The sequence below is a fragment of the Beta vulgaris genome, chromosome 3 (assembly GCF_026745355.1).
Source record: "Beta vulgaris subsp. vulgaris cultivar EL10 chromosome 3, EL10.2, whole genome shotgun sequence".
Taxonomy (NCBI): domain Eukaryota; kingdom Viridiplantae; phylum Streptophyta; class Magnoliopsida; order Caryophyllales; family Amaranthaceae; genus Beta; species Beta vulgaris.
The window spans coordinates 12,098,075-12,125,522 of record NC_079204.1 but is presented as its reverse complement, the minus strand read 5'-3'; the positions used below and the strand labels follow the sequence as shown (position 1 = coordinate 12,125,522).

The 27,448-nt window shown below is 36.6% G+C and overlaps 1 protein-coding gene across 2 annotated transcripts; it reads right to left on the bottom strand.

Annotated features, from left to right (window-relative positions):
* Window positions 1-410: 410 nt before the first annotated feature.
* On the bottom strand, window positions 411-27,110 carry LOC104906625 (structural maintenance of chromosomes protein 6B). 2 transcript variants are annotated; one of them, XM_010695404.4, is made up of 28 exons: window positions 26,735-27,110; window positions 26,518-26,623; window positions 24,951-25,084; window positions 24,467-24,522; window positions 24,296-24,382; window positions 23,755-24,075; window positions 21,945-22,064; window positions 21,451-21,585; window positions 18,822-18,898; window positions 18,380-18,455; window positions 16,216-16,290; window positions 15,915-16,019; window positions 14,916-15,085; window positions 14,739-14,841; window positions 14,254-14,366; window positions 13,782-13,986; window positions 11,861-11,992; window positions 11,644-11,758; window positions 11,471-11,556; window positions 8,177-8,272; window positions 6,705-6,841; window positions 6,528-6,630; window positions 3,519-3,598; window positions 3,315-3,393; window positions 3,160-3,217; window positions 2,314-2,411; window positions 2,109-2,203; window positions 411-739 (listed from the first exon to the last, which is right to left on the bottom strand). In XM_010695404.4, exons 1-28 carry the CDS (start codon window positions 26,883-26,885, stop codon window positions 682-684), a joined length of 3,171 nt encoding a protein of 1,056 aa, XP_010693706.1. In that variant the 5' UTR covers window positions 26,886-27,110; the 3' UTR covers window positions 411-681. The 2 variants fall into 2 exon arrangements, with proteins under 2 accessions (XP_010693706.1, XP_048497024.1); XM_048641067.2 differs by lacking the exon at window positions 23,755-24,075 and having other exon boundaries at window positions 26,735-27,109.
* Between the last annotated feature and the right edge of the window lie 338 nt (window positions 27,111-27,448).

Genomic DNA, 27,448 nt, shown 5'->3' with positions numbered 1-27,448 from the left:
TCTAAGCCAAACAACTAAAGACATAATACTCTTTACTTTTGAGGGTAAAGTTACCCTTGCGTATAGCACATCTGTGAGACAAAGCATGGTAGTTGGTAAAGTAACCTTGCCCATTATTATTTTTATGTTGCTCGAATTCTTCATTTCATCTCAACTATCAAGACTCAAATACTTGTCACTCCAACATGAGTATTAAACAATTGACGCTATTTCCACATTATCACAAATGAGACACTTAGGCACATACCCTTTTCTAGCAAGAGTATCCGAGTTGAAGTAACAAAGCCACTATCAGATATATTAATGAACTGAACCTAATCAAATGTAAAGAGCTCATTGCTCACCGCACCAACCCAGACATGTGATCATCGAACTGTTGCACAAATAAAATTTGTGATAACATGAAGGCCTCAAGTTTTGTCACACAAAAAAATGATGAATAAATCAGAAATATTTACAGAAGTTTGGTAATCAAAACCATGTTGGGTGTTCCCAGGAGTGAAGAATTAGGATAGCAAGGTAAAAAAGGATCCTAGATGAATCTCAAATCATTCTACTTACAATGATAGATTTGAGAATAAAGGCCTGAACACAATACAAAATGATCGAGAGGAAACACTTGGATAAGCTAAATTAGGAGTTATATAATGTACAAATCTGCAGTGTGCATGGTAGCTGAGATTAAGAACGAGGAGCTGCCATCTGTTGTTTTCTAACTCTCTCGTTTTGTTTTACCATACTGCAATGAAAATCAAAAGATTCTATATATAAGAAAATAATACATTATTTACACAATTTTATTTCTCCCACCATTAACAGAGGTACCTTAAAATGGATATTCAACAACATTGAGTAACAATCAATTTAAATAGTCAAATTCGAATTTTAAAAGACAAACTAACAATTCAAACCCAATTACCCATCCACAATAAACAGATTCAATGATGATGCCTTATTATCTTCAATCTTTAGGATTAGTAACTCGTATATTGTGATAAGTGACATATTCGAATATTAGGAACATTAACAGCGGGAGTCATTTTATTTAAATCCAGGCAAATCAGCCATATATCTAATGTTTATTTATCAACCTCAATGTGATCAGTTTCAATACCGGAAAATTCAGGAACGAAAGCCATGCTTCTCTCTCCCCCTCTTGCAACTTGAGTGAGATTCCACAAATTGGGCCCTTTCGTATTCGCTTCATGAGGTGAGTGGAGAAGCCGGCGATCTTGTTGCGAAAGCAGTGATGGGATGATGTCTACTTCTTCTAGAACTTTCTTGTTGGTGTGGAAATGGACGGTCATCTTTGAGTAGTATAGTTAGATGACTTGGCGGGAGAATTTCTTAAACTGTTTTTGCACCATTTCAACCCATTTTTTTTTGGGAAGTGGAGGAGAGAAAATTTGCAGGCAAATCAAGAGGTTGAAGATGAAGAAGGAAAAAGAAATGGAAAAGGAGTTAGGTTTTGTGTGAGTGGTGGTGGGGGCTCTCTCCCTCTCTTTCATTCTCTCTATCTTTCTTATCTCTCTTCTCTCCCTGCACCTTTGTGTTACGGTTGTTATGGTGATGGGAAGGGTATGGAGTCAGGTAATTAGAAGTTAATGACTAACGGCGATAAACCTTCTCTTAATCAAAAAGGAACGTTGTGTTATTTGTGTAAAAGTAGGGGTACTTGTGGATTTTCAAAAGTTTGATGGTATATTGTGAATGACGTGAAAATTTGGGAACATTTTGGTGAAAAAATTGCAAAATAAAAGTCCATTTACAAAGTTATTACCATTTGGCATTGTCATCTGATTTTGTGTACTTTTCTTGCTAATAAAAGTTCCTTTACACAGTTATTACTGTTTACGGATACTCTGCAGAACCCCTATAAATATATATATACTTTGGACATCCTCAGATGCAGCACATATAAAACTAGGTAATATTGTTAAAAAGAAATTGTCCCTCCCTTATATATATTACTGGACAGATCACCTGTATCTCCAGCTCTCAACTCCGACAAAATATCAAATTGCTTAGTTGTAAATTTCCATGGCATGTATTATATCACATGAAGGCAGCACAAAAACGAAGAGAACATCAATACGAGAACAGGATACCTGATATCATGCGGGGTTATAAATATCCATTGTGATCCGTGTGATAAAGCAAAATCAACCAAGGTATCCAAGCTAATTTTTCGGCTGACGGCATCCTGAATAGACAGGTCAAAAATGCATGAAAATTCAAGCCGTTACAAGCACCAAAGTGACAACATAAACTCCACAAGCTTCTAGGTACCCCGCCAAAAGGAACTCCACCTACCATAAACACATCAAATTCATCCATTGCACGGAAAGGGGCTTCTGTCATCTCATGCAGAGCTAACGCGAAGCACAATGTTGAGAAAGAACGTTCCCCGCCTGTTTGAGCGCATACTTGTTAATAGCATAAATAGGAGTAGAAGATTATAGAGAAACTTGACAAGGATCTTTAGGTCACAAACCCCCCCCCCCCACCCCCCTTTTCTAATCGTCTCTCTCTATAACACTGAAACCATTTCGACATGCAGAACCTTAGTAGTTCTAAAGTCAGAAATATGAGAAAAAAATACCAGATTCAATTGCTTATATAATTGGGATTTGGGAATAGTATATAATTAGGAAATTTGATACAGAAATAGCCTGTGAAGAAGAATAGCACCACAATCCATGTCAAAGCTTCAATCAGTAGTGTCTTGGGAACATCAATAGGCCTGTGACACATAGTCGCCACCCGCCTGCCTCTAGTCATAAGCCTGATGGACTGGCTGTGACCTACAGCCTAGAATGTTCATTATACATGTATTACCAGAATCATGTATTCCGATACAACGGGTGCAACTTGAATCGCATTAGGGTTATCTTGGGTGTTGACTAAGGAAATGCACTAGGTTCCAATCCTATACAGACCCTCCGGATCATCATTAAGAGAGAAGCAAGCACTGAAATCGTAAACCTAGTTATTTTCTGAAAACAACATTCTAGCTAGCTTAGGCATGGGAGGGCATTCCTTGGAAACACCCCTGAGGTTAGGTTTGCTCATTTTGAAAGCAACCATCGACATTCACACACAGCCGTAGTAAAAGTCACCGCCTCATTGTTGATACAGAAACAAGTAAAAATGATGAACCTGAAAGTCCTCTAGTATCCCGAACGGCAGCAGTAGATGCATCTTGTGGCATCTTAACCTATAATTTAGTCAGGCAAGAAAGAATGTGAATACTGCTGTGGTAAGGGAAAAACAAATAAATACAAAACAGAAGCTGGTAATGAGTATACAATCACCTCGATGGAGAGAGTCTTGTCGTTATAATTCACGTCTATATGACCACTAATCCCTTTCCTTCCCAAATTTCCATTAAATCTAGTACAAGGTTAAAGATAAAAGGGTAAACAAATAGTCGAAGCACATTAAAATAATTGACAAACATAGCAAAAAAATCCAAATGAGCATCATGTAAATGAGCAAACAGATCGCAGAATCCTCACTTCCATGTCAACTGACGCTTCATAAGACTAGCATTCCTCTCAAACTTTTTTCTTCGTGATGTTATAGCTCTTTGGGCATCCTGCAAAACAGAAGTGATAGTATCAAAGTTTAAAATCACATAAGAGTTAACAAGCATGAGACCAACTATTCCTTTGAGAAGATGTATTGCTGGTGGACTGTATTTTGCACAGGAAGACACGCTAAAGAAGCCAAGAAGACTTGGGATGACATTGCCCAGAAAAACCATGACCTAGCAACAACACCTTGGTTCTTTAATCATCTTGTTACCTCCATTGTTCTAAATGGGTGAATCTAAAGCAAGCATAAAGAATTGAAGAGGAGCTCCGAAGAAGCGTGCAAAAGCTATAAAGAGGTCAGACCCTGAAGAAAAATTATCGTCCTTATTAGTTATCATCATAAGAAACTCAGGCCCCTATAGCTCTGAATGCAAGAGGCAACTGTATATTAGGCGGCCCAAGGCACACTCAGCGCAAAGTGCAAGGCGAAGGCGTACCTACTCTTGTAGGTGAGACGCACCTTTGGTGCCAAAATCCTTAATAATCAATCATAGAAGATACTGTATTTCATACACAAAACATAACAATTAAAAAAATATATAAGCTATTGTAATTTAAGATACTAAAAGCTATTGTTTATACTTTAGATTCGCAACTGTAAATTTTATGAAAATTTTATGATTGCCTATGTGTAGTATATCAATGAAATTCAGGTACTTGTTCAACAAAGAAAACCTTAGCCATAGGAAGAAGAACAAAAGCAGTGATTCAAAAAATAAAAATAAAAAGGCAGAACAGAACAAAGGGAGAGGATAAGGCGAAAAAAAGAAAAAAGAAGAAAAAATTTAAAAATCACATGACCACCTCAAACATAAAGGAAAAAACAAAAAGAAAAGAAAAAGGTTGGAGAAAGGCAAAAGCCATAAAGCCTCGAAGGAAGAAAGAGAGAGATCGAAAAACAGAAGAAAACGAAGGAAGCTCGCCGGAATAAATCGAAGGAAAGAGGAGAGTTCGAAGAGAGAAACAGAAGAAGAGAAGGTCGAAGAGAGAAAGAATTACTCACCTGAATTTTCACTGGAGATAAAACGCCGGCCGCTACCAGGGTTGCTCGGCGGCGTCCTCTGTCACTTCCAGCGAGGCAACGGGGGTTTCGATTTATGAATTAGGGGTTTTCCCCTAAAATTAGGTTTTAATTAGGGTTCAATTTGATGAAATATCATGCAATTAACAAAGGGCTTTTGATTGAAATTAATAAATCAAAGCAAAGGTAAGTTGAAATTTTAAGAAATTTTGGGTTTCCCAACTTTTAAACTCATATCTACTTTACCCCCTCTTCCTGCCCCTCTACCAAAACCGATCACCTTGTGCCTTGTCGGAGGCGTATCAAGGCAGATAGCCCTTAAAGCCAGCTGTAGGCCGCCTCGCCCTCACTCTTGGGATGATACACGCCTAGGCACGCCTTGGGAGCGGTTTTTACAACTAAGATTAGGCCATTTGTATTGCCACTAGTCATGAGTATTTTTCTACATCATAGATCAAAGACATTTAAAGGTCTTGTGGTTCTTTTGGGAGAAGTAAAGAGCCATGGGAAAGAGGGAATCAAGAAAGGGTAACACATTTTTTATGCTTGGTGTGAGTGGAGAACGAAAGCAAAATCCTCCGGAACCATTTTAAATGACAAAGGAAATTCCCATAGCCATTCTAAGCGACCTAGAGTACAAAATCCGGCCGTGACTACTCTAAGCCTCATACTTCGCTTACCACGAGCACGTTCTCCGTCATCTATGGCCGCCACTAGTCGGCATTCACCATTCACAGAACTCTACTCCCCATTCCTCCACGTTCTTTGAGGTAAATACAATGGATCAAAGAAGATCCAACTGTTTTGTGGTCATATTCGAACTTGAGAATCCTAAATTAGGGATATGGTAGCTGCCGACTACAACTGAGTCACATCTCGCGATTGAATATGCAGAACTTTTGGGTAACTTTACTGCAGTAACATAAGTAACTTGATGGATAGCTAACACAACTTGTAGCATAATGGCATTAACAGTAATGTCGGCCCGGCCTGTTAGGATTTGCTTGGATGCCAACCACGAAGCTGCCCAGCCTACTGTACAGCACATTCAGGTGAATTGTCTTGGCTGTGGACATCCCCTTCATTGACTGAACCACTACTTTATTACCAGAGATGCAAGCATAGTATGAAAAAAGAAATCAGAAATCAGATGGCACATCTATGTCCTTGGCTCCTTGCACAACCAACATAAATCATTGGCCGCCGTCAAGTCTCATGTAACTCAACTACAGTAATATGCAAACTTCATGGAAGCTAAAGCAACTAATATCATGGTGCCATGAAAAGTGTCGTAGATGTAGTTTGCGGATATCCAATAAAGCCACCCTCTCACCTCCGCCTAAGTACAGAGATTTTAGCCTCTACAGGTCTAACTACGACTGTGAAGTGCTGTTTAGTCCATTATGAAGTGAGCGAGATACAGAGAGGGGGGGGGGGGGGCGAGAATATGTATGGCTTTGAGGCTCTATGGAGTCTTACTAATCTGCACTGCTGCACATGCACAGTTGCATCTATACTAATATATTAAAAGGTATTCTTAACCAAGGAACGGCGTCACGTGGCGCTTTACCTTAGGTTGTTTTACTAAACATGATCCATAAACAACAACAAAAATACTAGTAAATGCATTGTATAGGATTTGACCCATGGCCTTCAAGTTTATATGTTAATCACTAAACCAAATAATATTTGGTGATATCATTTTTAAAGTAAATTATTAATAATGATAACCGTAAGTATTAGGGACATAGCCCGGGCCTACAAACTAGTTCATTTCTCATTAACCGAACCTCGTAAACCTTGGTTTTTAGCAGAAAATGTATGCAAAGCATGAATTCTTATCAAACTCCCAAAAGAAACAGATTGCATGGCACCTCTATGCACTTGCAGAGACCAGATATACGGATTACCTGTAACTGCTCTCGAAAACTTTCATAAGTCTTTTGCTTCTTCAGAATTTTACGCTGCTTCTTCTCATATAACATTCGGAGGTCATCAATGGATTCCGTATATCTGTAAAGATTGCACCTTGTTATTTGTGAATCAGTTGAGAAAACATTCATAGAAAAGAAAACAAGCATCCTTACTTATCCCTTGCACGCTCGAGTTTTTGAATCATCCGGGTCAGCTGAGCACTGAGCTGATCCGGAGTGCTATCCTTCCAGCCTTCCATAGCTTCAATTTCATTTTCAGGACATATGTAGGATGCTTTCTCAAAACTATCCTGCATTTCAGTATTTTGGATTTGAGGGAGTAGTGGGCCAGAAGAAAGGGGGGGAGGGACACCGGCGGGTGGGTTATAGGGTGATTTTTCCGTTTGTTGAGTTCATCACTAGAATATAGAAGCCTAGATATGTCATTTAACACAGATGAAAATAGCTCAACCTGAGCCAACCCAATTGGCCAGACAGTTTGGAACAGCACTCAGCTTCATACCCTAAGGCTTTAATCCCAAGGTCCAGCCAGTTGACACCAGAGCACTGCCCTTATCACTGAGCAGGTAGAATCAGGATTTGAATCCCTTAAAACCCTGACCCACAAGCTATTTGGTTTTATACATTATGTATGTGATTCCCAGAATGTTTAGTTTTAATACTCTGTCAGGATTTGACGTTCCTAAATGAATAGTATGGGGTCAAATTTCACAAACTTTTACCCACTTACAGTTCAAAAAATATATATATACAAGAATTTATTTTTTCCTTTGAGAACAAAAACTCAATGAACACAAAAGGTAAAACAAGTAAAAGGAACGTTCACTGAGGTGACAGGTGAGAATCCTCAATGACCGCAAAAGTTGAAACAAGTGAAAGGAACATCCACTGAAGTGAGTATCTTGTATATGTACAGACACAGATAGACTCACAAACCACAAGCCTCTCTGGATATAATTCACATACTTTGTCACATACACCAACTGACCTACCTATCTTCACAAATGTAGTGGACTTGTGGCTATTGATGCTCACCAATCAATAACTTCAAGAAAGCCATTGTGGAACCCTAATGACTTGTGGATTTGCATACCTGGTTAAATCTCAATAATAAAAAGATCTCTGATTGATTAGGTATCTAGTGATCTAAGGGGAACTAAAACTCATGCATTTGGAGCTTATTTATGGTTATAAGCTACATTATCTGGTTTTAATTTGTGGGCATCATTAGTGTTTCACCAAGATAAAGCTCCAACAAACTGGCTTCATTTTGAAATGTTTCTTTCTTTATTTGACTGGTCTACATTTATATAAAAGTTTCAAATTTAGTAAAAGATTGACCAAGTAGTACTCTCCAGACAACTTACTGGTCAAACTCCCGTGACTTTATTAACACTGTACATAGTCCTCAAAACCTTATTTGTTTCTTTATTCTTTTTTATGGCAGTGCTCAACACCCTTTGATAACAATTAAAATTTAGATTTTCACTATTTCTGGAAATCAAGTCATAGCTGCAAGTCAGATTGCATAATTATAGAGTGACAGAGCTCACACACACTAACATATATGACTACAATAAGCAATAAGTTGATGCAAGATTCAGTTCGACACAGAAAGAATATACCTTGCGTTTTTGTTCAAGCTGCTGATATTTTGCTTCTGCTTCTTTGATAGCAGGTAAAAAATTCTCCTTCAGAAGGTTTTCATAATGCGTTTTTCCCTGAGACATTAAGAAACATAATTAGGATCAGCAACATATAAACAACAAATTCATGAATGAATGAATCAACTAAAAAAGGAGAAACGGAACAAATAAGGGCTGACTGAGAGTTATAGACTCAAAGAATGTACGTATGACTGGTGATCACTCAACTTCTAAAACTACAAATATTTGTTTTTTCTTTTAATATAAGAAAAAGTTTCTAATAGCATCTCAAATGTAACATCCGCAACATTTGGGAGCAAGTGTCCACAAATTAACGCACTAAACAGGTTGGAACATGTCTTCCAAAAACATACTTCATAGTAGAACTTAGAAGACAGTACAAGAAATGCCCAAGAGAAAGAGTTAATAGTAGCCAAAAGAATCCTGATCCCTAACGAATCCCCAGAGCAGTAAACTTCAGGAACATTCTATCACTTCTAGGCTAGCTACCACAGGGTGAAAAAAAAAAATTCCAGATTTTTCGCCACGTGGAAATATTTTAAAGCACACTTGCAATTTTCACCCGTTGCTTCCAATCCTGAAAAATTAACCCAATCCCTTATGCTTCTCAATATTCTAACAGATCGGGCACATCAGGTAACACAATAAAATAGATTAACTTTCGGGCACATCAGGTAACACAATAAAATAGATTAACTTGTCCTAGGTTCCACATGCAATTCAAACAAATGCTTTGAACTTTTCATAAAAATTGGCTTTCCAGAATCCAGATATAAATAAAAAACTTATTCTAGTACAAGGACGCATACCCTTTAAGTATAGCACCAAACCACCAAATGTTCTACAAAACCTATAACAACAAGAATGAGGTAATACAACAAAAAACAAAGCCCCATTCATCTGATATGTGCACTTCCGGAGTATTTGAGAGGTGAAGGATACATAAACGTTGGTTAACATCTGCAAAATCCAGAAGATGGTATGGCAATATACATGTAGATTTTATCGAAAAATATAGTATATGCAATTAAACTATTAATCATAGTTAATATTTACTTAAACACAGTAAAATTCAGGTCATTCATCCAACCCCCTTAGCAAAGGATTTCGTCCTTGAGACCTACAAAGGCCTCAAACTTGAGGTCATGCTAGACGCAAGTAATCAGACTCAGTTAAGCAACAGATAACAAAAATGCACCAATCCACATCCTAGCTCTCCTTGCTTAACTCTAGTCCACCTGCTAAACATTCCCGAGCAATGCAGAGTATACGACTTAATACTCTGGAACACAAAATACATAGTAGGGGTACAGGAAGGCACCTTAATTTACGATTGCGAAGGATTCAATTGCATCAATTTAACAAAAGTTTCAAAAAAAGAAACTAAGCTGTAATTCCATCAACATTTGTGCACCTTTTTTGAACAGAAATTTCATATTTCTTACTGTTTTTTTATAAACATGTACTATCAGTTCAAACAAATTCAAGTTGAATTTTAGCTGAAACTTGGTAGAAGATGATCTAGCAGTTCAAAAGAGGTATTCTAACTTTTTTTTTTTTTTTTTTTGCAATTTAAGCGTTTTTTGGAAGTTCCCCGTCTTTTCTCTCTACCAAAGACTAGTAAACCCGAGCCATCTGAATTCAGCAAATCGATTATGATCCAATAAAGAAATGCTTTAGTAATTCCTATACCCTAATTGGTGGTTTGGTTTCAGATCCTAGGTTTCAAAGCCTAGATCTAGAATTACGCTTGATTTCTAAATATATTGACTCGGTTGGATAGATTTTTACCTAGAACAGAAAACATGAGCCAAATCCTAGGTTCGCCAAGTTGTATTACACCCCATATGACTTAGAACACAAACAACTTGCTCTCAAGACATGCAAACCAATTCACAAATTAGAGTGGCAAGCACTATTATGACTCCACAGTCCACTCTTCTCATCCATCCACCATACTAGGAATGTTTCCAATTCGTACCTTGAAGTATGCATAATTCTAGTTAGCCCTCACATTCAATGTTTTTTTTACTTTAGTGCCCTGCAACGAAAGTCATTATGAGTCCCATGGCATTCTCCAATGATTTTTTTGATGACAGACGCAAATATTTGAAACTCTCACCTATACCTAGTCCCCATAAACACCACCAAAACATGCAAAGCAATTCGCTTGCGTTTATTTCTCTTTGGGCTGTATCAAAACCCTGCACAAATATACTGAACACACCAAGAAACTTTGTATCCTGCTTCTATTTGGAGCGAAATCAGCGTGTGAAACAAGATTAGCAACAAAGATGATCAATTAGATAAAGCTCTTAATGGAGTTAAATATATATCACATCTTATTACATGCTTCCTTGATGGACAACACCTGAAGGCTTAATGTCCAATTCAAAAGCAAAAAATTCTAATAATTCTGGCGGGACCAGATACAAGGTTTGATGTCCCAAAGTAGTCACTTTTCCAAGTTTATCCCTCCATTCAAAAGGAACTCTTACGGCCTAAGGTGGATAGAAGATGGTGGACATAGCAGTGGGCATAAGTATACATAATTGCACATTAGCTCCAACCAAAACATTTGAGAAAAGTAAACTGCAATTCTGAAAAACCTTTTCAAAGTCAAAATATTCTAATAATTCTGGCAGGACCAGATACAAGGTTTGATGTCCCAAAGTAGTCACTTCGTCCAAGTTTATCCCTCCATTCGAAAGGAACGCTTACGGCCTAAGGTGGATAGAAGATAGTGGACATAGCAGTGGGCATAAGTATACATAACTGCACATTAGCTCCAACCAAAACATTGACAAAAGTAAACTGCAATTCTGAAAAACCTTTTCATATTTTGAAATTATATTCTCTCCGCAATCACAACTAATCGTTTCACGGATGTTCCTATAATATCACGATCCACCTTTGACAGGATCCATAATACTGAAAGGCACAGAGCTGATGATCACAATATAAAGAAGCGGATCAAAATCAATTTAACCAAAACAAGACCTAATGGCATCCCACACCTCTCTTGATAAAACAACCGAGAAAGTACTTAACTAACCATATACAGTTCCCACATTAATGGGTAACTAGAGCACAGAAGTGGTAAAGATAGGGATAACTAAATGAAGGCAGCAATACAAAAAAGTGTTGAGATCCTTAGATAGGCAAAGAGAAGATAGTCCAATGCACAGACAAACACCCCCAAACAAACACATGATACACATGAAAGAGGGAGGGAAGAAAAAAGAAACCAACCATCTCTAGTTTGTCCAGCTCCTTGCAAATAGCACCGAATTCATCCTCAACTTTATTGAAAGCATTGAGGTCCTTGTTCGCAGATTCTGCAATTGTCAGACAGAAGAAACAAGCAGATAGTAAGACATTAGTGAGCTGCTTAAGTGATCATGATCTTTACATCATCACCTTACCATGCAAATTCCCTAAAGATGCTTTGAGTTCTTTAACTTTGTCTCTAGCATCGTTCATCTGCACTTTGAGTTTGCCAATTATGGTTTCCTTTTCTCGTATTTCAGCTTGGGCTCTCTAGTCAAACAAAAAGAGGACAATCAGACTAATTAACAATGCCATAAACTAATTAATATCTTCACAAAGTCATCACATAAACATCAGATATAGCTAACCAACCGATATATCTTCACAAAGCTCATCCACAGAAGAAGTATTAAGCCCACCAGCTTCGGCTGCATAAGTACGCTTCAAAGCATCAACAGCAAACTGCTTCTTTGCCAACTGCCGCTCTGTAGATAGACGTCTCTTCTATATCATTTAGAAATATATGGAGGTTAACATCTCAGATATTCATAGCATCCTTAAATACATAAAGACTGCAAATGTAAAACATCCAGAAAGCCAAATCTATTCACATGGTGAAGCTGCTGGCTTCTAATTTTGAGAAAATTAAAGCAATAAGAGGCAAACTTATACGGACATTTGGTCCATAAAGAATATCCGAAGGCCAAACCACCAAAGCTTGTAACTTTAAAAGTTAAAGGCACATCAACTATCGTGCTACTTCAAAAACAATGAAATGAATACAACAGCAGTGCTAGACATTTAATTTAATGTAAATCCTAAAAGCCCCAAACTGCTTACACTCTGAATTCTGATAAACTCTATTCAGCAGGTAACTACATACGAATAAGAGAAGAAAAATTACAATAGAATGGGATACAGGGATATAAGATACTTTAAACCATTCCCTAAGAAGAGCAACAGCTTCATCGAATGTGTTCTTTCAAGGTAAGAAATAAGTACGTAATTTCGGTCTCTTAAAGAAATTCCCATTTTCTTCGAAATGTAAGGTTGGGCTCAAATGTGTTTCCAAAATGCAATCAATTTTGCAACATGTTTGACGGTCTGAAATATTCCCAATCTCCCCAGGTTGTTTCTCGTGCTTTCCATTTGCAATGGCAAAGTTTCTCAGTTCGGAAACGGCTAAGCGCAGCCACCCTCGCCTCCCCCCCCCCCCCGGCATTTATCCTTCACATCTAAAGAGGTTGGAGATCTATGCTCTATGTTAGCTTACTTTACTTCTACAGTAATTTTACCCAAGTATTGCTGCTTCCGGCGTTCTGCTTATGATGTTCAGCAGTATGCTAGTCAGAGATCTCCTGTGAACTATGTTGTTTATAATCTCACCAACTACTTGCCTTGTGGTATTGCTATTGATGGACTCTAGGCATTCCTAATTGCCTGTTAACAACCTTCAAGATAATGCTATAAAATTGCTTCAATTTGAACCCTAATCAATAAATCTAACCAGAAAAAACGTTAAATAGCAAGTCAGGTAGTCTATTTAATATTGGTTGTGCATGGTTATATGATTTTTGATTCCCTGGACTAATTTTCACCTGGGCTGTTGAAGCTTTTTCACGCCAGCCAATTTCTATTTGTGTTTCCTCTCTCATGAGTCATGCGGTCATGCCATTATCTACCTTTTTTCTCTTTTTAAGCCAGAAATGGTTGCTGATATGCTGTAGAATTGACCTCTAGAGTATTTTTTCAATCTTCTCATGCTCTCCAGCCTTCGCATTTCAGTATCTCTAAGAACTCTGATGTTTAGCCTTTTATTCTTCTCTTTCTTGTTACGGTCTGCTTTAAGGTAATTTCTGGCCCACAGAGTTGATTTTTAGCTGCCAGCCTGTCACTTTCTTTATTCTTTTGGTTTGATCTGTACCGATTCATTTTAATTTGAGGACTCTTTTACAGAAACTACTTACCATGAGAAAAAGCCTCATACCTTGTGTCTGCCCATCTGGGATCCAAGGCAGCACCTCGTGCTTTTATTACTAAGCACCCACGTCCCCACCCTTAGGCCTTAACCAAAAAGTACTTACAAATTACAATGATTGTAAATAAATGAAGCAACATGTAAAAACAATACATTCAGTCATCAAATTTTGGAAGAAGTGATCAAACACAAATTTGTTTAATTCAAGCATTGCATGGAATCTAAACACAGATCCAATAATAAGCTGGTGCATGCTAACAGCCTGAAACTTCTATGCATATACATGAAGAAAACAATTAGGGCAAAAAAACTTACCTTGGCGTCTTGTAACTGCTCTTGAAGATCATGTACTTCTTGCTCCGCAACTCTTTTCATATGGCGGGCTTTCTGAGATTCTTCTTGCATGAGCAACACATCTCTTTCAAGGTCCTTAATTTGATCATCATATGAACTACAAAGCCTTCCAGTTCTAGCTTTTTTATTTGGAGGGAGAATAGTTTGGACTGACCCACGAGAAAACCTGAAAGTGTAATTGTAGGAGTGATTTTATTTCGCCTACGCAGTATTATGTCTCTACAGTAATATTCAATGTTTTCATAATATATCAAAACCAATGCAAACAGAACAAGAGAAGAATATATCAAGTAAGAATCAGCAACCAAGAACATAACTTCTCTACAGCTCCAATTGTAAAAATTAGGCCATGTGACAGTAAATCCAGTGGTCTAATATAACATTTATTTCTATCATATTGGTTAGATTTTAGGAAGAAAATAGCTAGTCTTACATTTTATAGCCTTCAGCAGTGTACACCTCCTTCAAGTTGGAAACCCTTTTCTCAAAAGCAACAGTTTTCCCTGTCTCATAATCTTTAACAAGAACTTGCCTCTCTGCACCACCCTGGAGAGAAGAAAAACCTATTAGAGTACTGGATGCACTGCAGTAGATGACTTTTTTTTGTTTAAGAAACTCAGACCAAACCCCCAAATAGAAAGGGAAGAAAAAGAAGAGAGCAGTGATAAAAGAAGAAGAACCGCTCCAGACATCAGTACTACTTTCAATTTTCTATCATATCGCCTCCTGACCAAAATCACTACAAAAAGAATCTAAATAGTATGCTGTGCACATTGTGAGGCCTATATATATGTCAAATGATTATCACTCAATCAGACCGATCCAGATATATCACTCACACCCCCAAAAGTAAGAGAGATAGGGAGGGAGAGATGTCTCGGCAAGACTTGGAAGACTATCGGCGAAAGTTCAAGTTACCTTATCCACCAACACATTTATAACTGTAGCACTGTCTGAGTGTACAACAGAAAGGGTAGTAGGGTGACTTGTTTGAGGAAGTTGATTATGTGGAATGTTGTACCTGTACAAACAAGATTCAATCAGCTCCAAGTATATTAGAAGATGTTGCCTCATCAAAATAAAATTAAGAGCTACCTGGGAATTGAAAAATTGTATATGATGATCTGAAGGTGATCATAACGTGCCTGACGAGCACAAGTCCTCAGTAGATGTGAATCTTTGACGTTTGTCACTATGAAAGCATTTAATACCTTTCCAATAGCATTTTCAACAGCACAAGCCCATGCATTGCCTTGAGTCAAGGTCTGCAAATCCACCAAGAAGCAAGCACCATTATTATATGAGTAGTTGACCAGGCAAACTCAATGAACTGTGAGAGGATAATAGTCCCCCTGGAGATGGTTCCGAACTCTCTTTTTAACTAATACAACCATTAGAGGCACTTAATCGTTCAAACATCTGCGGCATAAAATAGTAAAGCTAGAACAAGCTTGAGAGTTGAGACACCACATTGGTCGTGAAGAAGATGTAGGAACCAGATCTAATACCTTTCCAACCTGCCACTGGTGACTTTATCAGAGCTCCGCAGGAGAGCAAGGAGAAGATTGTCCCGGATGGTATGTGATTTTTAAGCATGATAACAAGATTACTACACTGAGAATAGGTAAGACCGTAAGAGAATACAGTGAATCTCATCACCTATCCCCGCAACCCAAAACAAAGAAATCTTGCAGATATCAAAATCATTGCTTTGCAGATCATTTCTATTATCTTGGCCTCTAGCAAAATGTACCTCTACAGCAGCAGTATAATAGCAAGCCGTACACCTCTTAGTGAGACATTGATCTCAACTTAAAAGTTTCGGGACGCTGACTGATTAAATGGAAAGAGACACGACACTCATAGAATCATGACCATCACATTTAGTATTTACCACTCCCTAGTCCCTACCAGATCACCTCTATAGATACTAAAATATAATTTCATGGAGAAGAAATCCTGCTTATACATTATCACTTGTAAAACAGTGTGTGTGTCTATTTGACTGCAGTATTTCCTAAAGAAGTTACGAAGAGACGAGATGTAAAGAACTACTGGAGTCAACAAAATGGAGCATTATTATGTTTTTCTCACCACATGAGCACCAATTGGACCAATGGGTGGATGTTGAAATTCACGATGACGAGACTCTATTATGCGCAGAAGGTGAATGACTTTGTCTCCACCAAAAGCAGTGACCTGAGCCAGAGTATAACATATACATTGATAAGACTTCAATTAGGCATTCAGATACGAAGAAACGCCAGGTTATAACTCCGAGGAAACTTTGGTAAATCATCTATTATTTTCATGAAACGTAACAGATATATGCCTGAAGATACCCATCAATAGCAAAGAACAAGGTAAACTACATAGCCAAAGGCATCATCCAAACCTTGTTAGTTTGATTTCGCCGAAGCTCAGAGACATGGGATTTAGTATCATGCAGCCTTTTTTCATGACCTTCAACCTAGCAAGAAAGAACAGAAGTTACTATTTCATTTTGCATATTGAACCAAATAATTGTTATACTTCCGCAGAAATCCTGCAAAATTCAAGGGCCACATCAATATCTTATAAACGCCATTTTTCCCATGGCCTAACAGAGAACGAAGGCTCTGCTATAAGGAGTCAACTACTTGAAGTCTTACCCACCACCAAATCCATGTCCGATTTGAGATTACATTGTCCAAATATTCTCTTATAACCTCATTATTAGGCCTACCTTTTCCACTCATGCAGCCCAGTAAATGTATCTTTTCGTACAGATCCCGTGGGGCCGTGTAGTTCTGTTTTTGCTCTTAAACGATCAAGATCAAATGAACACTCATTCTCTTTGTTTCGACCGAATCTATACTTCTAACCTCTCAGTCACTAATGATCAAGTAAAAGAGAAATTATCGGACTCTTTTGGTCAAAAAGAGGATAGGATTCCGAACATATCCTAGGGTGTATAAGTGTCTTCTGAAATGCCTAGCTAATATCTTGTTTCTTATTCTTTAGTTTGATAAATAGTCTTACTTTATCTCCTTTCACTTCATTCTTTAAATTGCTTCTTGTAATATGCAAAAAAAATCTAACTAAAACTCGATAACCGTTAATTTCTATACTTAGGTTTTCTTATTGGCCAACACTCTATACTATAGCATACAGCTACCCAATAGAATTTCCTTATAGTTTTAAATGGTATTTTTTTGAACCAATGTTTTCGTGGATCTCACCTTTACCTTACATGATTAACTCTTGTCCTTGAAACACTTATCCCAATAAATTGTTTCCAATCTTATTTTTTGTTAGTTCCATCATTGCATTTCCCAAGTTCAATTACACCTAGCCCATCTTCATACTAATCAGCGAAATTCCCTCACTTTAACAAAAATTTCTGAACGGGTCTAATTGATAAAGATACCTTACTCCATCACATCCACCAAAACTATTTCATTGCCCATTAACAATTCAAAAAAGTAGATATTCGGCCTTTTCTTGATGTTGGCTTTATAAAAAGGAATTTCCAACCTCTGAAATCTCACTTGATCAAAAACCTATGACTTCTTTTGTCTCCCTACCTCTCACCAATTCGTAAATATATAGCTCCCCCTTTTCTTGTCGCCAATTTTTGATACAAGTATCCATAAGCTCAAGAAAGATTTTGCAATGTTCCTTTTTCCTTCTTTGCTAGCTTATAGTATTCCTTATTAGCTACATCATTATTACACTGCCCATGTTTCTTGTATGTCCTCTTCCCCCCTCTAGATTCTCTATGGCAGCACTCCTAGAGTTGTAAATTTCTTGAATTTGTATGTATAAACAAAATTGCCCACTTAGAAAATAATTAAATACTTCAAATGCTGCTTCAGGCTTGACAGGTGGCTGTTGTTTAACATACAAATATAAGGCACTCCACACAGCCATTTGCCTTTTCCTATCGCCAAACTTCATATCAGTTATCATGCAAAGACATTTGAATTCATAAGATCTACGGGTCAACTCGGCAATCAAATGCCTTCTCCTTATCCATCTTATTCCACAATTAAGCCTTGATATTCAGGTCTGGGGTCTTAAAAGTTCAATTCAAGACACAGTTTATTTCAGTTATAAAATGTACTAATATGCTAATCTACACTTATGGAAGTCATCTGAAACGGACGAGAAAGTCAATTCCGCACTGCTGCTGAGTCGTCGGACTTATCCAAAAAGGGATTTGGAGAATTTCTAATTCAATTTTTGTTGCAAGTTAAACTTGGATAACCTCAATCTGAACATATAAAAACTAACCTGAGCTCATTGTTGAATGTTGAGACTTACATATAGTTTGAGTTCAAAAGAAGAAAGCCAAAATCCTACATTGAAAGTTACTCTTGACTTCTTAATACAAAATTCAATTGGCTAGATTTTTAATGACAGTAAGTCATGCTACATGGGTTGCCAGACTTAGTAAAGTGGCATTGCAACGACCCATATATTTGGACCTATGTTTTTTTCCAGCAAAATAAAGAAAGAGCAGAATGAATAGTAGAAACTATAAACTTTCTTAAATCAATCCAAAAAGGCTACATTACTTGATCCACTATCTTTCTCATTGCATCACTTTTTTCCCCTATGCTTTCTGACAAGGCAGTCTCGTCTTCCTTCAACCTGAACCATTTTTCAAAACCAGAATTAGCAAGTGTAACTTAGATAAAACTCCCTTGTTCCACACAAAAAGTCCATGCGAAATTTTCACAAAGTTCAAGAAAAAGCAATTGACTTATGTTACGAGCTGTGCTACACATATAAAGCCCGTCACCATACTATCAAGAAAGTAAAAGAAACATATGTTGTGTCAACATCATATTTAAATATATAAAAAGTGTCATAGTAAAGAATAATAGAATTTTAAACAATAAAAAGGTTATCACTTTTAGCAAGTGAAATTTACATCAAGACCTCCCAATCTTTGAGAGACGGAGGGAGTATATCATTATATCACATAGAAACCAAGCAGAAAAGCCAGAAACCAACCTTGTCAATAATGCAAAAGCAGCATCTACTTCATCTTGAAGTGCTTTCAGTTTCTCCTGCATCTCAGACTCTTCAACCTACAGGTCAAAACACAAGTCCATATCACATTACTTATCACAGCATAGCATATTCCCTGCTGATGTACTGCTGTGCTTTAGCCAACGTTAAGAGTAAATTGTAGGGGAGTCAAGGGTGAATTATAATATAGTATAAAAATTGAAGGGGAGAGAGTTAGTAGCGGGAAGGAGGTTCATATGGTATATGGAGAGAGAGAGTTCGTGGAGGGGCCCCACCACATGAGTTCAGTGGTTTGAGTAGAGTGAATTTTGCATTTGCGGTAAATGGACGCCAATTTGAGAATAAACCAAAATATAGGAGACATTTATTTGTGGATGGAAAGTATTATTGTTTAAGGTAGATATTTAGGAAAAATGTGACTGAAAAACAAGTTCTTTTTCCAGAATTGTGTAGGGTGGGTCAGTCCTAGGTTTACTGAATATGATTTGTATTTTGCCAATTGCATGTATATCTCCCTGATGCACAGGTACTATCAGCCTCGATGACAATTTGTACTCCATTACAAGAATGTGATTATGTTTTGGTGGAAAAATATTGAAAAGAGTAATTGTAATGAATTTGTAATCATACGATTGTCACTATATAGCCTAGTTTATAAAAAAATTGACATACTTCCACCGTTTCAAAAGACTTGCTACACTTCTTTTTTACGGTTCCCAATGCAAATTTTCTCAGTGTTGAATTAGTTGGGTTATGGATATATGATTATGGGGTAGGGGACCACTTACCCTGTTATTAAGTAAGGTGCATATCCAGTAACAAAAAGGGGGAAACGGACCACCTTAAAGTTAAAGTTAATTGTTGTTAGTTGTTAATAGGTTGGTTTTATTATTGTAAGGGCAGTTGGTAAAATGACACCATAAAAGTTACCATACAAAGAAAAAAAAAAGTGTAGCAAGTAATGTGAAACTTCCATATATAGGAAGTGTAGCAAGCTTTTTGAAACGGAGAAAAGTTACCATATAAAGAAAAAAAGAAATGTAGCAAGTAATGTGAAACTTCCATATATAGGAAGTGTAGAAAGCTTTTTGAAAAGGAGGAAGTACAATATATAGCTTGACATGCTAGAATAATTGTTTAGAGTTGACGCTCTTTACTTGTTTTTCATGTCTTGGCAGGTTAGTACAAAACCAGATGATTTATGGGAAAGCTTGATGGCGGATTCCACCATAATTTGAACCAACTAGTTATGTTTTTATTGAAGTATTCATTTCAAGTTCTGATAATCTGAATCATGTTAAGTCTTTTTAGTCAAGATTGTTTTTAATTAATAGTTTCGGGTAGATTATCTAATTCAACGATGCCTTGGCCTTACACTCTCCGACTATGGCATGACAGCCCATTTAGATTCCGCTACTCTAATTACTCTATAAAATATACTCCCTCCGTTTCCTATAGATCTTCCCTCTTTCCGTTTGAGTGCGTTTCCAAAAAATCTTCCCTCTTTTACTTTATTCCTTATTTGGAATTTTTTCCCCCTTTTTACCCTCTCATGTCCCTATCATATGGTCCACCATTACATTATTAATTCAATTTTACTCTCTTTCTCTCTTCTACTTTAACCTCTTTTTATCTGTTTATTTATCTTAACCCCTTTCTCTCCTACTTTACCCATCCCACACCCCACACAAATTAATTCTCATTGGTATCTGTAGTAACAGTAACAAGGAAGATCTTTAGGAAACGGAGATAGTATACTATAATGTAATGCTAAAATTGAGGAGTGTTGAAAAATGTATAATCAGTTGAGTAGTAACACTTTTCAGAGTAAGAAATTCGTCTATAAAACAAAAGGCTAGAATAGATGAGAAGGCAGGTTATCCTTGTGAATACCCATACAGAGCTAGATATCTCATCACATACATAACATTTTTCTAACATCAAATTACTAAAAAATTCACAGAATAAATATGTAACCAGCTTGTAAATGCCCCATTGGTGAATGCTTTCAACACAAATGTCCAGCCAATTTTTATGATCTTCATTCACGACTCTTAAAGAAATTCATTAGCCTATTAAACAGGTAGCATTTGTTATATCACCATTTTTAAGCATCATCTGTCTTCAAAATAGGTCCATTCCAGCAAAATAAAAATAAAAATAAAAAACTAATAATCATCTGAGAGCATTATCCTTAGGTGTTTGCTTGTTCCAACCTAACTCAGCAAAACTTGAATCTTAAATAAACTAATGATGAAATCAGCTAGGTTAGATGTGGCTGTAAGCTAGTTTTCAACTAATTGTACTGCCGGTTGAGAAAGGCAAAGTTGCCTCAAGGTGTTGAGTCTTTTCACTTCTTCTCTACAAGGCCATATAACGATAGAAACCTTTTATGCAGTGAAACCCCTCAGTTTTATCAGTTTTTAGACGAACCAAGAAAGATTGAAATAACTTTAAGCTATACTACGCAATAAGTCAGAAGATTTATTGTTGCAGCATGGGACAAACTCTTCAACTTCTTGAATAAAACATGTAATATGCATACAGTGACAAAGAGAAAAGAAATCATTATAAAGACAACAATGTAGTATATTAGATATAGACAAGGAACCTGAGTGTTCCGCAAATTTTGCTCCTCAATATCATGAACCTGCCGCTCAAGGGACGTCAGATGCTTCATCATCTTCTGGACATCGTTCATTCTCCGTTGATATTCTTGCTCTAATTCCATCATATACTTGTTTGCCTAAAGATTCAGCAATTAGCATACAAGCAGTTCGCTAAAATTTTAGCATATTCAACTGGAACTACAATTAGTTGAAAACAAAAGACAAATCTGAAACCCAACGCAGAAATATATAAAATGTACTCCCTCGAAAAACAAAAAGTCCTTTCCCCAATATAACAGACCTATATGTTTAAAATTTAAAATGATCTTTAACTTTGTTTTTCATGTCAAAATGTCAAAGACCATTAATTGATGAGGCGAAAAAGAGGCAATAGTAAGTATTATGCTCAATATAAGAACTCCCTTAACACCCCCACAACTGTCTTTAGAGAAATATACTCTCTTCATTATGTAAGAAGTAGAAAGAATTCACATACCATGACAAGATTTTCCTGCAACTCATCCATCAATTTATTAGCTTCTGACGTTTCCCGTGTCATGAGCTCATAACGACTTTTCATATCAGCATAACTATTTCTCAAGCCTTCAATCTTCTCCTGCAATAATTGCCTCAAGTATTTAAGTCTAGGTAACAGGCAAAAATCATTCATTTACTGTGACCAAAGATCATGGACGCATGAAAAAGACAGATGGACAATTAGATAATAGGACAATAAGATTTCTATTTGATCGCTTAGTAGATGTAGTATCTACCTAACAAGAGTGGCAAATAAATAAAATACATAAAAAATTCTGAACAACCCTGGTCCAAACCCGAACATTAAGCAGGAAAAGAAGTACGAACACATTTTAAATAAAACGGAATTACACACCACATGACCACAACATCTGCTGGCTCAGAAATTATAAACAGCTCAAATGTATAATTTCCATGTAATAAAATTGTAATAGTTTGATTTCAAAAAATTTAATTTTATTCGACCTATTTTAATTACATGTTGTATTTCTGATACATTAATACAAGTTTTTATTCTTTCTGTGACAGAATGGAAACTTCAAATCAAAAGTAAATTAGAATAGACTACTACTTTTATGACATTTAAATGTTCAAATTAATAGTAGAAACATGATTGCCAGCTCTCTGGAAACAACAAAGTGGACAAACTTTGTTATAAGAGTCAAGGACTAATAATTGATTATACCGAAAAAACTCGTATGAACCCGGGTCCGGGCAAAAATAAATTTATTGTGTACCTTTCATTTTTTGCATAAGTTTTCTTGTTCAGTTGTTTGTGTCAAAGTCACTATTTTAGTACTCAGTCCTTTTTAATGGTTCCTTTAACACATAAAAGGGTAACTCCAATATGATTACTTTAAGAACAACTTATTGAAGCATGTGTTCACAATACATTTATTCTGGGAGGTTATCTTTTTGTTGTCAAAGTCGCTATTTTAGTACTTAGTCCTTTTTAATGGTTCCTTTAACACATAAAAGAGTAACTCCAATATGATTACTTTAAAAATAATTTATTGAAGCATGTGTTCACAAAACATTAATTCTGGACCTGGTCCATACAAGAATTTCTTAATTCTCTTGTTTTATGAATAAGAAAAAATTACACTTCCTATCATTATTGCTATGTTTGCCTTCTATAAGAATTGCATATTCATTGCTACATATCCTTCTATGGAAAATATTGTCGTTCTCCCTTTCCCTATTCAAAAATGAAATTTCCCTCTATTCAGTTGTACAGACATATGGGTCCGTGTGGTCACCCCTCCTCCTTTCCCCATTTCCTTATTTATTGTGCCTCCTTACACATAGCAATAATAAAAGAACATACTCCCCTTTTCTCCTTTTCCTAAGTTTTTGTGCCTCCCTACATGTAGCAATAATAAAAGACGAGAGGAAGTAACAGTTAAGTGGAAAAAGAATTCAAAACTCCTTTTAATTCTTGAGCAAATGAAAGCCAATCCTTCAATTTCATGATATACAGGAGGAATCGCAGCAAAAACCAAATGACTACTATCGAAAGCATATTGTCAAGTAGATATGCAGTCAACTACACTGACCTAACAGGAAAAAGAGAAAAGATTGCTTGGGTTGGAAGAAAGTGCATATGGTAAATGAAGAACAGAAAGAAAGAAACATGAGGAAGACGGTGGTTGTACCATGAAGAACAAAAAAGATCAATCATCAAGCAAGATTTACCAAATAAATTAAAAGAGCTGCAGAATCATATATCAGAAGCTGTGATTTAAAACTGCTTGGTTTTTAGGGCTTACACGTCTCTGATCTATTTCTGCTTGACAGACTGGAAGTCTCGCTTTCCGTTTTTCAACCACTTTAAGTTGCTGCAGTAGTTCCCTATCTACATCATAGACCCAAGACCAAGCAAGCTTAAACCTCATCTCTTTTACTCTCTCTGATAATTCTTCAACATGCTCCGTGTTTCTAATCTTCTCTTGCAATTCATTGAGTTCCCTGACAACAGGCTCAATTGATTTCTCCAATTCTCCAATTAACTCATTGGCAGTCTCCAGGGCTTGTTCAATTCCACGTAATAGTTCATCAACTTGCTGAAGAAGAGTTGCCTTGAAAAAGAACTAGAAAATTGTACTAGAAGTGAGGATCCTTGACAGCAGTAGTATTCCAAGTACATGATCAACAAAGAGGGTGGATATACAGGCAAACTTTGGAAACATAAAGGATGAAGCAGAAGTGAACAATTATAATTGGCAGAAATGAATGGTATTATTATCCAGACCAACTTAGAAACGTATGAAATTGAAAGCGGACAATTAATTTTTGGATATAGAATTTTACCTTAAACTTGTCTTTAGCATTTCCGGACTGAAGAAATTCTCTGCTTTTGTCTTGACTCATAATTACACATGGATTTTCAACATCAATCTGAAAATATTGAAGCAACATCATGTTAAATTTCGAAATCGATGTCTTCCGATTTATAGGTGACATGAATAAAGTCAAACTTACATTAAAATGCTCAACAAGTTCTCGAAGCTCTTCTTTCTTGTTGGAAATCCTTCTACCTGTCCAAGACAAAGCAAATCCCATTAGCAGACTTACATTAATTGTCACAATGATTGTTTTCTCTACCATTTCAGACAGAAGGAACCAACAAGCAAATTAGTAGAATGATAAAACAAACAAACATATATGCAGTTGGTGTGTCATAAAAGACATGGCAGAAAGATTGAGTAAGCAAGAGCTATAGAATCCCTTGGCTCTAAAGTAGTTTCTACTTACAAAAATAGAAGCCACACAACCCCTAATTCAAGAAGCTGTGGCATTCCAAGTGCAATCTACACAAGTGATGATAACAGGTGTAACTTGTTAATATCTAGTAAGCCTCCCCCACCCCGGCTTGAATAAAACTGATTTTTGTAAAAATTGTTTGATGTCAATTTTACTCATACAATCTTCCGTTTAGAACACTTAGAAAGAAAAATGAGCCAACCTTGCTGATCCTTGAGGACAAGTGAGCTTGAGGTTTCAGTTATTCTGCGCTCAATAATTATGCTTTCACCATAAAATTCCTGTTTAAAAGCATCATCTCCTTCATTCTTAAGTACCACCTGCACAGAAGCATAGCTGTAGAAAGGCAAACATCAAGCTTAAGCTTGAAGTGAGTTTGATCACAGTATTCATGTAGAGCTTACTCGGAAAAGAAAGACTGCAGAAACTTAGATACAAAACATACAAAAATTATTTGGCTATCCAACAAGACTAGAGCTGCCATGATCCAAAAGAGAGAGAAAGAGTTCATGGCTAAAATGGGTGTATGAAAATGAAAGACATAGTACTAATTCTAAATTCATGAGCATAGAAAAAAAAAATGAAACATACACACATACACACCGACTGATGACCAGGGAAATAAGAAGATTGCAAAATATCACAAGTATCAAACTCTTAACACAAAGAAGTAAGCATAGTCTTGAGGACGAACAATAAGAACAAGAAAAAAGAGCATAAAACTAAAATGATAAGTGACAAAGGGTAAAAGAGTGTAAAGCATAGACATTCACATAAATATGAGAGAGTCAAACCCCTTAACAGCCATCTAGTCGATTCTCTGTAAACAAACAACAAACCCCTTAACAGCCATCTAGTCGATTCTCTGTAAACAAACAACAATCCCACCTCTCGAGCACCTCTTTGATGCAACAAATAACACCGGACCTTCTTTGCAAAAAATTTCATAACTAAGGGTGAGTTTATCCCTTAGGCTCAACTCCAAACTCTAGACTGTGCCACATCAGCTTTCCACTACTCTTTCATTTTGTAGACTCATTCCTATTTTATATTTTATGCCTCAAACTCTCTAAACACTATGTTTTAAATGAATTTTACAAAAAAAAAAAAAGACAAATGTCAAGTTTTAAGTGGCCTAGATTTTAAACCTCTTGCATGTCATAGTATTGTATGGAGTCTTCAAACCCACTCCAAGATTCTAAACTTTTTCTTTCAGCATCATTGCATAGTCTTTGCTCAAGACTAAGTCTTTGCTTAAGACCCTCCTTCAACTCCCAATATTCATACCCTAAGTAAACCCAAAATTCAATTAAACCATAGGACATATTTACAATAGAAAACTAGTAGCACAATACACTATCTTTCATGCCATACTGTCAACTAATATTTACATTCTTAACTAAACCCATAATGCAATTATAACATTTTTAATAGGTCAAATTCTGAAAATTAACAACTAACTTAGGCTCCTTTTGTTTTTGAGGAATAGAATTTTCCCCAAGGGATTTGAAAAGGAAAACTAATATAGAAAAGAGTTTTCCATCTATCTGTAAACATTTTCCTCCCTTCTCTCATTCCCAACATCTCCATTTTTTCCTTCTCGGCTTCATAATTCTATCAAACCAAACAAAGAAAAACTAAAATCCATTTGCATTTTCCAACGGAAAATATTCTCGCGGAAAATGTTTTCCATCAAACCAAACAGACCCTACACGTCGTAACTTCCACCCATTGAATAAGAGAAGAGAAGCAAAAGAGAGAAAGTATACCTGCAACCAGTTTTGATAAAATCTTTTAAAGTTGCAGCTCGATTTGTAGCCTTAGCTCGAGACCCAAATGCAACACATAACGCAGTCAAAATAGCACTTTTCCCGCCTACAAACACACACCCAAAAAAAAAATTACAGCATCAAAAATTTACTCAAAATTTTTAGGGCAAAAAGTTCTGCAACTGAAATTGAGAATTGGAGGGAGAAACAGACTTACTTCCATTTTGACCGGTGATAAAATTGACATAATCACCAAATTCGATCTCCAAATTACTGTGACACATAAAATTCTCAAGCTTTATTCGACGAATTGTGCCAGCGGAAATTAAGCGGTGAGGTTGAGAGCTTAGATTGGCAGAATCTGCCATTTTTACAGTGAATTGCTACACTAGGAACTGAATTTCGCGATTACGAACGAACCCTAGAATTATAAATTTTGGGAGTTGTTGGAAATAAATAAAACCCCCGAAAAATGGAAATGTTTGAGGAAAAGAAAAGGGTTCATAGCTATTGTATCCTTTTTGGCGGGAAAATGCTCTTGGCTTCTGCTGCGCGAGTGCGAGTGCGAGTGTGCGGTTTACCGCTGGTGTGATGTGCTTGGTGACAACTGACAAGACAACTCTATGAGTAATAAACCGCTAACATCAGGAGTCTCTAGACTAAACTCGAAGTTAGAGAGCAATTCTAATATGAGCATTAGAGACTTGCTAGTAAATATAAAAAAAGTTAAGTAATTAGTTTAATTATTGAAGTGAGTAGTTGAAATGTTATTTACTAGCCAATTTAACTTAATTAAGGATATGTTTATCGGCGGTTTGGGAATTGGGTCTGAACCAAAGACTTGTCAAAGTCTTGAGGAGTCTCATGCGATAATGTGGAACAGATTGGAGTGAGTCTTGGAAAGAGTTTTGGTTTCCAAAACTATGACAAA

What these genes read in the sequence shown, in the direction of transcription:
- LOC104906625 (XM_010695404.4), bottom strand. Translation starts at nt 26,885, where the DNA reads ATGGCAGATTCTGCCAATCTAAGCTCTCAACCTCACCGCTTAATTTCC. An exon ending in TGAGAAAGATAGTGGATCAA is followed by an intron (nt 16,291 to 18,379) that starts GTAATGTAGCCT and finishes CTTTCTTGCTAG; the next exon opens with GTTGAAGGTCATGAAAAAAG. An exon ending in GTCCAATTGGTGCTCATGTG is followed by an intron (nt 15,086 to 15,914) that starts GTGAGAAAAACA and finishes GTGGATTTGCAG; the next exon opens with ACCTTGACTCAAGGCAATGC.